Source organism: Meleagris gallopavo, chromosome Z (genome assembly GCF_905368555.1).
Source record: "Meleagris gallopavo chromosome Z, MGAL_WU_HG_1.1, whole genome shotgun sequence".
In the NCBI taxonomy this organism is placed as follows: Eukaryota; Metazoa; Chordata; class Aves; order Galliformes; family Phasianidae; genus Meleagris; species Meleagris gallopavo.
In genome coordinates this window covers 16,349,298-16,362,377 of record NC_139435.1, presented here as the reverse complement: position 1 = coordinate 16,362,377, position 13,080 = coordinate 16,349,298, and the positions used below count along the sequence as shown (strand labels likewise).

At 35.0% G+C, this 13,080-nt stretch overlaps 1 protein-coding gene across 1 annotated transcript in view; it reads right to left on the bottom strand.

Annotated features, from left to right (window-relative positions):
• NDUFS4 (NADH:ubiquinone oxidoreductase subunit S4) overlaps window positions 1–13,080 on the bottom strand; it is a 45,537-nt gene that overhangs the window by 16,962 nt on the left and 15,495 nt on the right. Inside the window, exon 2 of the mRNA XM_085213054.1 lies at window positions 7,956–8,034. Coding sequence (XP_085069180.1) covers window positions 7,956–8,034 — 79 coding nt within the window. The remainder of the gene's footprint in view (window positions 1–7,955; window positions 8,035–13,080) is intronic.

Here is a 13,080-nt window from a genome sequence, read left to right as displayed (position 1 = left end):
AAGCCAGAAGTAATGGCACTGTTTGTGAGAACCTGAAAATATGACCTAGCCTCTGAAAAGGAAAACTACTTCACAAAACAGTTCTGAAAAGGAAGTTACTGCTTTATGCCTCTTGATTACTAAACTATATCAAGAGCTTACTTTTGTTCTTACTAGCAGTGATGCTTACATATTTGGACTTAGAAAACCAAACAAGCATTTGCAAGTTGAATAACCTGTTGGAAACCAGACAAACTAAACATAGCACAATGCTATTCCTTTAATTTGTTCTGAACAGCCATTGTAGCAAGCTCTTCAGAAAGAGTATTCTTTGATAGAAAATAAAATACTATGTAATGAAACAAAAAACCTCCTGCATACCCTTCAAAGAGAAATATTCTTTGACCCAATGCTCCCAGACTAAGGCCTTGAAATTTCTGCACAAGAATGCTGCATGAAGGAAGTCCAGACAAAACAGACACTCGAGATGTTAGGAGGTTGTATAACTTCAATCTCAGACACTCCTCCTTTCAATATCCAACACAGATAGCACTGTCATGCACACAAAGAAAAGGCACTCAGAGGAAGAAACCCAAATCATTTGCCCTATTCTAAAAAGAAGTATACCTATACAGGGATGATGATGCAATTGCAGCACATTGTTATAACTGTGATCACTTTACACTAAGTTCTGGGCTATCTGCAAAATATAGTTATCTAAAATGAAAAAATAAATCAAACTACTGTTTACTCATATAGCAGTATTTATTGCTCTTAAAAGGCAGTAAGTTCAAATAGAGTTTCCTTAGCTTCTCTCACTGCTTAAAGTCATAGGAACTTTCTTCATCTATGGTAGTAAATCGTTGCCTGCAGACATTCTTACACAAAGCTGTCTGTTGGTATCTAGCCAACCAGGTTTTCTAAACCACTGCAACCTTGATCAAACTGTAACTGCTTAAAAAAAAGAGTTGCAGCAAGCAGTATAGACTGAACTGAGCTAGAACAGCTAGAATGGAAGAACGATTTAATTGCCAAACAGCAAAACATAGGGAACTAGCAGTGTTGAAAATGTATATATAGCTACATTATCTGTAGCTACACACACCTGAGACTGTATAGCACTCAAGATCAAATGTAACTACCAGACAAAACTACAAAAGAAACTGCCAAGTTATTTAAACTATCTATGTCTAGAAATAAACACATTACTCTGGTAAACCACTATGATATACATGAAATGAGAAGGATTATTGCTCTTCTCAGAACTATTAAAACCTTTAAATATTAAACATCATATCAACATGACATCCAAGGCTTTTTTTTTCTCCCCAGAGTAACACCGTTAGACTTCACTAAGAAAAAAAGAAAAAGAAAAGCAATGTTTTTAAAGATTATATTTTGCAATAAAGACCTCAGACACACAAACTAACAGTGACTATAAAGAGTAAAAGAGTTTGAGTATTTAATTCAATGCAAGCCGATACTTTAATTAAATATTTGTGATTAAAGCAGACGCATTTGTATTTTTATCTGTGAACATTAAGCTTTCTCTTGAATATTTCACTTGTACTGAAAGAAAGCAATACTTCTGCTTTCTGGGAGTATTTCAGATTTATGGAAGCTGTTGATCTAATTGAGGAAAAAAACAAACAGAAGAAATACAACCTACAAGAATGAAGTTTAGGGGGAAAAAGAAAAGAGGAAAAACATAATAATAGCAATATCTCCACCTGAAATCCAGAGACTGCCATCAAGGTACCTATTTTTTGAATAAAACTTTGCCACATCACAGACTGTACACACAAGGCACACAAAATTCTCTAAGCTACATTCCTCACCTAAGAGGAATGCCGTCCTAAATTCAATTCTTTATGGTAACCAGTTGAATAAATACTGCAGTTAGAGTGGATTAAATGAAGAAAAGATCATTCTAAATTCTTCCATCCTATCAAAACGCTTTAGGAACAGCTTGAACTCACCCTTAAGAAATAACCTGTAAGGAGTTAACAGTATAAGAAACAAACAAACAAACAAACAGAACATCCACTGTACGCTTATTAACACAGTAATGCTTGGAGAATTCTTGGCTGAATAGTAGTTTCAAGGAAAGAAAATATAGTCATCCTGCCTTTAATAAATGCATACTTTGCCAAGTACCTCTCTTCACTGAGTTGCAAAAACAGCTCCTATAAGCAATCCTCAAACGCAATGTCACACTGTCGCACATGTAATTTTACGACACATCACTGCATTGTTTTTCAGAGTAAAGCATAGCATATACCCTTGGTTCTTGGGAAAGGCTGTTAGGAATGATCACACTTTGCAAAGCATGCTAAGGTTTTATTTGCTATGTCCTTTATTTCACAGCAATGTAGACTATCAGATTGATATGTGATAGAGTTTCATCATTTCAGGCTATTTTTCACTTATTTGTATATTTTATTTTGAGCTGCAGTATCATCTCTGTTAATTATAAGATATATATATAAGTCCATGTATCATCGTTCAAACTCAGAATGTAAAATTTCACTATTTTCCATGCCTCAAGCATCTTTGGGATTTGGATGAATGTGTACAAGATGGCTTCATTCTGAAAATACTGTGATGATTGCTAATAATGCAGCCTTCCAGAAAAAATGAACCAAACTATTTCTGCAACTGGTTACTGAATGTCCATGCGTGTTTTTTTCCCCTTAAGATGTCTGTCCTCTGAGAATCCTACTGATACACTGTTGGTCCTGGATTATCCCATACTAAACACAACAGACACTATTTGTTACTGATGGACAACAACAAGGAAGCTACTCAGACTCCTGGTCCCCATTTCACAACACTTGTTTTGGTGTAGGCTGCTGCAGTATACAGCCCTGACTACTCTCTTGAACACAATCTGAAAAGTATGACCCTGAAAAATCAGACATATTTTCTGTACCAAATTTAACATATAGCGTAGCACACAAGGTATCTTCAACAACAGTTATGTAGAAATCTGTCTACAATGAGAAGGAAATCGGCCCTCTACTGATCTTCAGTAACAAAACATCTGAACCAATGATGAAAAATTCACAGTATAGAAAAAAAAAACAAAAACAATAATTATAGGACAGCAGTTGAAGTATCAGTTGCATTACTGCAGTTAGCCTGCCATGCCTGTAACACAACCTGTCCCTATATACTCCTGCCATGCTGCATAAACATTTTTGTACCATTTCAACTGCACTTGATAGTACTCTTTTTGAACGTTTAACTCTGTGCAGCAATCCATTCTATCTCATCTTGGCTTTATACAAAATATAAACATCCGTAACGTGGCTAGAACTAACAGCTGATCCGTAACAACTGTTCCACAATATTCCTAGAATCTCTCAAGTAACCAAACTCTTCAACTTCGCTTTGCTTTCATTTTTGTTTTTTGAGCCACAGCATGTATGTTACTGGTGAAATATGCTGCTATTGAGATGCAAAGGTTATTTTCTGCGAGTTCTGCGAATTTTGAAATATTGTTCTAACATTGGTATCGTTCAGCCACCACAGAAAAGTCCATTTAGTGATAAATATTTGGGGGTAACAGACACAGAAGTGTCTAGGCTGTGGGTGTCCAATTTTTGGGTTGCCTGGGCAACACTGAGTGAAGAGGAATTGTCTTGGGCCACATACATGTGGGTCATTCCAAAAGTAATGCCTCCTATTTATTTCCACAGAAACAAAAGATACAAAGAGCACAATAACACTATTGGATAGAGCAAATCCTTAGCTGCAAAACACTTTCTCAGCACTATCACCATCATTAGCTACACATTTTTGTTAGCAAAGAACAAGAGCCTGCATGCCACACTCAAAACATCTGCACCAGCGGAGGTGATCTACTGTCACCACTGCCAAAATGCACCACCCATCACCTCACTCTGCTCACATCCACTACTTGGTCATTCAGCAACACTCACACAATGTTCAGCAAGTGTTCATGAATGTCAGTGGATGCCACTCTTTTCCACATGCAGAAGTTCAGTGACACAACTTAGCTTCACATGCACTTCCATGTCAGACACTGCTATGTCAGACTGCTCTTCTACTGCCATCCGTTGCACAGCAGTAAAACGTACTGGAACAACAGTGGGGAGGTTCAGTCTCTATTGCTATACCACCAACATCTGCCTCTGATGTTGTGGGCCAACATCATAAAATATGAGGCATTATTTTCAGAACAATCCTCATAAAATATATTGTATAGTTAACGTGCATAAAAGTTAGAAAATTTATTTTAATTTTTGATGTTTTTTTTTTTTTTTCCAAACATAAGAAAGATAGCAACAAAACCATAAAACTAGGTATTTGACCTTGCTGTCAAATCATTGAAACTAATCCATCAGACTGGTTTGATGGCAGTACTTGCAATACTTTGTGAGTTCTCAAGATGTTCTCAAGTCTTAAGTAGAGACTTGATGAAATTTTACTCTTTTCTGTACTTCATTCTTGACAGCAGTTGTTCACAAATGTATGTACTGGCAAAAAGCAATGACAAGAGAAAGGTATGATTGTGAAGAAGAGGGTACTTCTTTCTGGCAAGGGAGATCTTATAAAAGTCTGGAAAAGAAACAGGATCAAATTTTTATTGCAACTCTATACATTCTGTTTGGAAATTCACAGGTAATGTATTTATGCTGACTGAAAATGGAGTCACAAATAAACAAAAAATTAATGATTTTTTTTTTTTTTTTTTTTTTCAATTTTGAAATTCATTTTCAAGACCAAAAGCCTAGGAAATCAAGTTACTTAATACACACAAACAGTTAAATTTTTCAGAACACTACCTGAGGGAAATTTGTTGCCAACAGCCTTTGTCCTCTATAAGCCATATTTCCTAATGCAAGCAGGGTCTTGAGATTACTTTTCACCCAGCTATTTGTCCAGACTCTTGGAATATGACCTAATTCATGGCCAGAGATTCAAAATACGACACAAGAACTATATTTTTGTTTAGCTTTGTTCAACTTTTATTACACTACTTGGATTTAGCTGCTCACTAAAATCATTTTATTTAACACTCACAAAAAACAACCAATAATTCAGGCAAAGATACTGGTTTTTGAATGTGTTCTACATAAACTGAGCAAATAGCATTGAGAAATCCCATTTTTTTTGTAGTATCGACAGTCCTGTACTTATTTCAAATTCATTTTTCACTATTTCAATAGAACTAACTTTTCTCTTATTCAACACATGCTGGACTGCAAGAAGAAGGCAACTGGCTACTGCTTATGTTATGACTGTTTTCCCCCTTCTATTTCATTTGCGTTTTCCAAGAGAAGGAGTATTTTGTTCCTTTTGGATTCAAGCAGATTCTAGCTAATTCAAAGGAATCCCTGTCAATCAGGTTCTAGTTAAGTGCATGCTCATGTAGGAATACGAAGTCACAAAAGTAATGAACATAGACTCAATTACAATAACGAATTAGAAGTCTGTATTAGCCACAATGTTACTCTATATTAGCCTTGTAATCATCAACTCATAGAGGAGATCAATTTCCAAACATGAGTTACAGAAGGAATACAGCAAATGGAGAATCATATCACATTTTCTGCCCATTCCTGCATCTTCTGATACATACAAAAACTACCTGTAAGGTGATGTCAGACTTGAAATATGCATACTATATTGTATATATAGATATAGATATAGATATATAAAAAGGCTAACAAATTCATCAAAATATAATTTAATGACTTCCAAATATAGATGCCTGGCAGTAAGAAAAAGGAAGGTTTTTTAAAATTAAATATTGTTTTAAATACTGTTTAATTGCAACTTGCAGAGAAATAGTAGTTTTATTATACTTCACAATGTCATTTTAAAAATTACCTATTAAATTACTTGTAATGTAATGTTAATTAAAATTAGGAAATATGCTGAAAAAATCTAAAACATATTAATATAGCACTCTATTTAGACACAAGGTTTAACACATACCTAGATAAATTCTGAAAATCCCGAAAAAGGTGAAAACCACGTTAAACCTCTTTGTGAAGGCCCTCTTTTCTAATGGGATATGTGGTTTTGCTTATTAATATCAACTATTGGACATTTTATGGTACTAGGAATAAATATTCAAAACTTTATCTAAATATTGAAATGAAACTTTAGAAAATTTACTCTAATTTGATATAATTTTGTTTCAGGCCCAAGAATCTGGGCGAAAATACTTGTGCACCCAGAATGTACACTTCTGTGCAAATTATTACAGGAAAATCCCTTCAATCTGACATTTAACCTAATATTCAAAATAGCTGGGGATTAAACAACCATTTAGTTTACATGTTTCTACAAATGACAAGCAAACAGTGGACTTGAAAATGATCCAATGGCTACTAACATCAGACCTCAAAAACATCCCAATGACTATGAGTGCCTTCAACTCGATAAGAACATACAGAGATGTTAGAGCCAACCATGCCATTTACAATTCATTTACACTAATACTGAGAGAACAGACAGTTGCATTTCAACTTTAAACTGCACTTTAACTCAACCATAAGGATAAACTTTCATTGCTAGACAGACAAGGTAATGCAAAACTTTACCTTAGGATAATGTTCATGTAACTATAAAATGGAAGATAAAAGATTATCTATTTTGTGGGTCTGCCTTTGCACTGCAGTCTCTTTCAGATTTACGTATTCATCATTGGAGGTCACAATAGGGAAATCTGATGGTGTAAATTCAGGTATTATAAATATTCTACTTAGATTCTTTTATACATTAAAGAACAGTGTTACAATAATTAAATTTAATTTATAATATGTTTAGGGAAATGTAGGTCTATTGACATGGTGCATCTTATTTACATAGTGACTCATGAACTCCCGCATATTAAATGAAACTTCCTGAAACCCAAGTTATGCAATAAGATTAGCAAGATAACCATCCTAGCTAAAATAAAGTATTTTTTCCCTTATTTTTGAACCTAGAATGATGTTAGAAATTTTTAAATACAGACAAAAAAATTACAAAAAAAAATATATTTACAGATAGGTAGAAATTTATTATTGCTAAATGTAAATTACAAACTATGAGAAATAAAACTCCTGCATAGTTGTCACACTAGGCGCATTTTTTTCTAATAATCTGTTAACCTCCAGCTGTCTCAATGTGTAATTATCTCTACAAATGTTCCATTTAAAAATACAAATCCCAAATATTTCTTCTTGTTTGTAAGTAGTTAACATAGCTTCAGGATTACAAACAAGCAGATACAATATGAACTGTCTGGTACATATGATGGGAATTTTTTTTCCCTGAAGATTCAAAAGTGATATGAAAACCAATGAAAAGCATGTTTCTGCTGTGACGCATTCCCTCCATAAGTCTTACAAAAATTATACTATTGAATAATGTAAACATAAGTGTCAGGTTGCATCTAGAGTAACAGACCACACATTATGGAAGAACTTACAAGAAAAGATTGCCAAATTTCTGATCTGCTACTGATTAGCAGAAGAATGTTATGCGTTTGTTCCTAGTTGTAATCCAACCTTCATGCATATTCAAAAGCTAGAGTATATGTACATAGTAACAATAACCTTGCATGCCTCTTTATGCACACTATTTTGTAATATGTGTCCTAATGAAGATAATTTTAGGAAGCTGGCAAATTCTGTATGATTCCACTACACAGAAAAATACTCAGATTTAAAACAGAAAACTTGCTATAAATTACAGCTCATACTGATCCTTGACCAGAACGTAATAATAAACAAGATACTCATCACTTTATATTGCTTAATACTTGGAATGTCATATTTCCTTCACATACTTGTTTCACTAATGCTGCCTTTTAAAAAATGTATTTAGGATTTTTGCTTTGTAGTTCATATTTGTATGGCTTTCCTAGAAGAGCGCAGAATACCATACTGAATGCCTATTGTGTAGAAATAACCCCGAAGGCTGTATCATAGCAGTATGCAGCAGAAAACCCTTACCAATTTTTCATCAACTGTGATGAGTTGCGTGTCTCGAGTTTGGTTCTGTGCCAGCCGCCATGTGGAAGTGCTCAGTGACCTGCGGTGCAAGACTTGAAGTTAAAAAATGATTCATGCAATGAGAAAATAGAGGCAGACAAATCTTACATAAACAAGTTACTTTAACAATATCCGTCTTGTAAAAAAAATTGAAGAGGGAGAGATGAGGGCACAAAAATCCTTTTTCTCCCCAATTAGTTCTGTCTGCTGAGTTTTTGGCAGACTCCCACTTAGCAGTTCACAACAGGCTGCACTTTATGTCAGCCTACAGGCTCTCTGTCACAGAGAGACTGCCAGTGGCAAGGACTGTACTGCTCTATATGAATGTACAGTAGCTGGTTTGTCACGAACAGACAGAAAAATACAAGGCTGCTGCAAGTATTCTGGAACTCTGATCCTTAAAATGATGGCATCAGAAGAAAAAAATCCTAAACCTATTTGTAATGGGAAAGCTCCAGTTCTACACTTCAAAAGAGAACATTAACTTTTTTTTTTTTTAAGCAAAAAGAAAAATCAACAAACAGAACAAAAACTCTAAGCTAATAATTCAAACAAAATTTTCTGTCTTTGAGTAAGGAAAGTTCACAACCATTTTGCTGCATTACTAAATCAGTACAGGCCAACTTATTAGCTTCCAGGAAATATGATTAATCTTTCTGCATAACTGCTAAACCTGCAAGGTACAGATGGAAACAGTGAATCCAATCCCACATCACTGAATTAAGAAACAGAACTTGCTGTTAGTTTGCTTTATGTCAGTGATGTCAGGATTAGGCCTTTTGAGTGCAAATCATCTTTTGGCAAAACAATGCAACAGCAAGTGAAGCAAGCCAGAAAGCACAATTCTCTGAGCTAGTAGTGTGCTTCATGTTTAATTAAGGTCATTTTAAACAAACGAGGCACAAAAGTGCAGGAATACAAACAACTAAGCAGGGGCTAAGCCACTTAAGTTTCTTCAGAAGATTACTCAACTTGGGAAGCCAGACATATTTGCAGATGCAAAAGAACTTTTAGATTTTGCCTTTGGGATGCTTACGACTGTACTTCTAGTGATTTAACACTACCATCTTTTGAGGAAACCATCCATCTTAAAAAAAATGGAACAGCTTTTTAATCACAATTACAAGATTCTCAGAAAATGTGCAACACAAAAACAATCTCCACATCCAGCTATACAGTAACTACTGAACAGACACTACTTCAAAAAGGATACTAGGATAACTAACATGCAGTCATTCAAAACCTGTAGAATTACCAACAGCATACCTTACAAAAGTACTTAGACATGAGAACATGGAAGCTGTAGCTAAGGATACAGTCCCAGTGATGCATACAGCTACTCGTGTCTTCCAGATTAAAATCTTTCTCCAGTTTATGTGGATTCTGGTGACACTGCATTTCATAGATTCATAGAACGATCTAGGTTGGAAAAGACCTTCACAATTATGAAGTCCAATCAGCAACCTGACATACAAAGTCCCATCACTGAGCCATATCCTTCAGTGCCACATTTGAAGATATGAAAACAATCACTTGGAAACAAGCACTACAATACTATGTAGAGGAGAACAGCTGCAATTGGATGTAGACTGTTAACTAAATGAGCATTAAATTTTCAGACAATATTGGCATGGCAAAGTTCCGAGGAGGCAAAAGTTACGCTGGAAAGGAATTTGAAATTAGTCACTATAAAGTAAGTCACAATAATATTATAAAACAAAGCAACTGGGACAAAGCTCAGTTAACTTCAAATGCAGATTCCCACCAATATATATACACCTAACATAGAATACGTGCTACTAAATTACCTTTAATTTTCCAGTAACAACAAAAAGTCTCTAAGTCATGAAAATTGAACTCAACAAATAAAGCATACAGAATCACACAACTTCATGACATGGACAAACACATGCATCTGAAATGACAAAAACTTTAAGGGTACTCAGAACAACACAAAGCTTTTGAGGAAGCCAAGGAATGCAAGAACTTCACATCCAGATGATAGCTATTCCGTTACCTCAAAATCTCTGTTCTAGAGAACTTCTGGCTTAACAACTCTCATTTTTTAGTTTGCACATATCAAACAAGTCATAAGAAAGGATACAGTAATTCTGCAGTATGCTAAAAAAGATGCTTCTAGATGCAACCAAAGAGAAGTTACCCTAAAACAGGATCACAGTGCTTGACTTCCAGAAGCAAGCAGCTGGGAAACACATTATTTCCAACCTCAATCAAGGCAAAACATTGTGATGGGTAAAAAAAAGTTTATCTCCTCATCTCTTCAGGAATTTTAGTACCAAAACAGCATCCCACAATTATTCTAGAACACTACATGATGTGGTGTTTACTCTATTACATAATATATAGCCAAAGAAAGATCATACAACCAAACTGTAGAGAATTGCAGAGAAAAAAGATGTGATATAAATCAAGAAGCTTTTCCTTGCTCTACAAAAAGGTCTGAGGAAAACATGAACTGTTTGAGTTTGCCAGGATTGGAGTAATTAGGCTGATCAGAATCACACATTTTCTTTGTAATATAAATGCAATTTGAACAAAATTTCAAATTGAGTTTGAGCCAGCTTTTTAATATGAAAAAGCATTTAGCAGCTCTAAAAAGCATAAAAGTCATGCCCTTCCAAAATTATTTCCACTCAGATTATGCCATCTGACATACTTTTTACTCAGGTAACTGCTCATTTTGGAAATTTCTGCTGTTGCAGAAAAGATAAAAATTCATACAATTAAAGTTGAGAGGGAAAAACACGTATCTGTAAAAACCCCATCAGATAAAAAGTGGGCAGAATCTTTCCCTGCGATACCACTACACTGCACACAGGATGAGTTAATGTTTTTGCATAAGGTGTCTCTGTCAGATGGGATAAATTGGAAGGCATCCCGCCTTACAGCTCTCCATGATGTTTAGCTTTTTGCTTCAAAGGCAGATAGACAGTTTTTGCTAACAAGTCAATTTCTGCTCCTTTTCACCACTTTAGAAAAAGTTCACCTATCCCTGGAATTAGTAACCCTCTTCCCTTAAATATGCATCCATTGCTGTGGTCTGGATTAAAGGGAGGCAGAATTTTCTTTAAGAACTTTGTAATTGAAAACTGTTTGAAAACAGGTACTTGGACAGATAAAGAGTTTGAAGCTTAAGTTCATGGAGGACTCTGTGTAAGAATACATAAAACACCAGCTTTGCTTCAAAGACTACAGACTCTTAGTACTACCATTTGTTCCATCTCTCATAGGAAAGTATCCTGGGGCATAGAAATATCAGCAACTTAAAAATATCACGCAATCTGAAATATTACTATTTAAAAATTAATAGAAGTGTTACTGTTTTTCAGAGAACTTATTTAATTTTCATCAAGTTTCCTTGCACAGTTTCCCCTATGCCAAACACTAAGCTCTTTCCATAAGCCTCTTTTGAAACTCCCACAATCGTAAGTATCATATCATCATACACATTTTCCCTCACAAATCAGTCATTCAGTCTTGACAACACTTACTTAACCTTTAAATTTAATGAATGTATGATCTAAATACCTTAAGTGACTATTCCATCTCATCCTTTTAATCTGTCCCCAACAATAACACAATTCTCACAAGAATTCCAATTAATACTTGACTTTGCCCACATACACCCTGAACCTTTAGATGGCTTCTTGGACAGACCAAATTGCAGAAGTACAAAACATACTTTTCATTATTTCAGCTTATTATGACTCTCCTTTCTTCTCACCTCCGGAACTGTAATCTGCTTTTCTCTTTTTTTTCTTTCTAAGCAACATGGCTTAATGTTATCGCATTTTGCCTTTTTCAGCTTCTTTGGCTTTCTTTTTCCCCTAGCCAAAAATCTCAAGTTGACACCACAAGAAGAGAAAGTCCCATTTCTCACTCTGTTCCACAATGAACCAAACTCTGATTTAAAATTACTGTACACAGAATATTTTAAATAAGTATATTAGTATTTTAATTCTAAAATTCAGAAAATCTACAGAGAGATTTAGACACAACAGCTCGTAACAATCAAGCTTTCCAGCGTCTAGGTTCATTAATTTCCCATCCAAAATACAGATCAGACAAACGTCCTTCACACTATCTATCAAACAAAGTGAGATGAGACTCCAAGCTGGCCAAAGCTCCACTGCGGATTTGCGTAAGCATTTTTCTTACAGTGAGTTCCCTACTGATGAACAAACAAGCTTTAAATGCAAAAGCTGGGGCTTATTAGAATAGTTAGCCTTTTAAAACAAATGAACAAAAAACTCAAAGTGACTTAGACAAAAGTAAAATTAAGGTTTATTAAAAAGTCACTCATGTCCTCTCTGATCTTCCTAGTACTTTCCCACACGCTCAGTATGAGGCTAATCAACTCTGTAGCTTCTTGGACTGTAGGAAACCTTACACAAGTTCTTCTAGTCTCTAAGAAGGCTTTATTTCTGCCAACAAGGAGGCCTGCCTGCGGCTGCTGGAGATGCATCTGGCACCAACTCCCTTCTCCTCAAGGACATTTCCTCTCTTAAATATAGTCACTGTATTAATGGAATATACCTGTTTTGTTCTTTGAACATTAACACGAACGCAAAGGTATCTTTGTCTTTCCACAAACACAACTAACTTGGCATGAACCTGGAGTATGTCCATCACCACTTAAAACATCATTTAGTTTACAATTACAAAAGTGATATTTCCTCCCTTCCCTTCCCAAATGTGTTCAGCATTTGAATTCCCTAAATCTGATTTATGAGATCCTGCATAACTGTTTCACACTATCATCATTTAATCATTTCTATTATTTAGGATCATTTCACTAAACTAATGTCTGCATTTCACTTAGAATACAACTGTTTATAATACAATTTTGTCTTCAGCATGAGTCTAATCATGGCCTACCTCAGCATGAAGTTTATTCTAAGATCTGCTATAAAACAAGACACTTCCATTACATTTCTGGGTTTCAGTGATAAGAATTTTCAAAAAGGAAGGCTCACTTTTTCTTCCCTAACATACAGTCCTTTAGAGAAGCATTATAGATATGAACATTATATCCAGACTGAGTTATTGTTACAACTTGTTATTT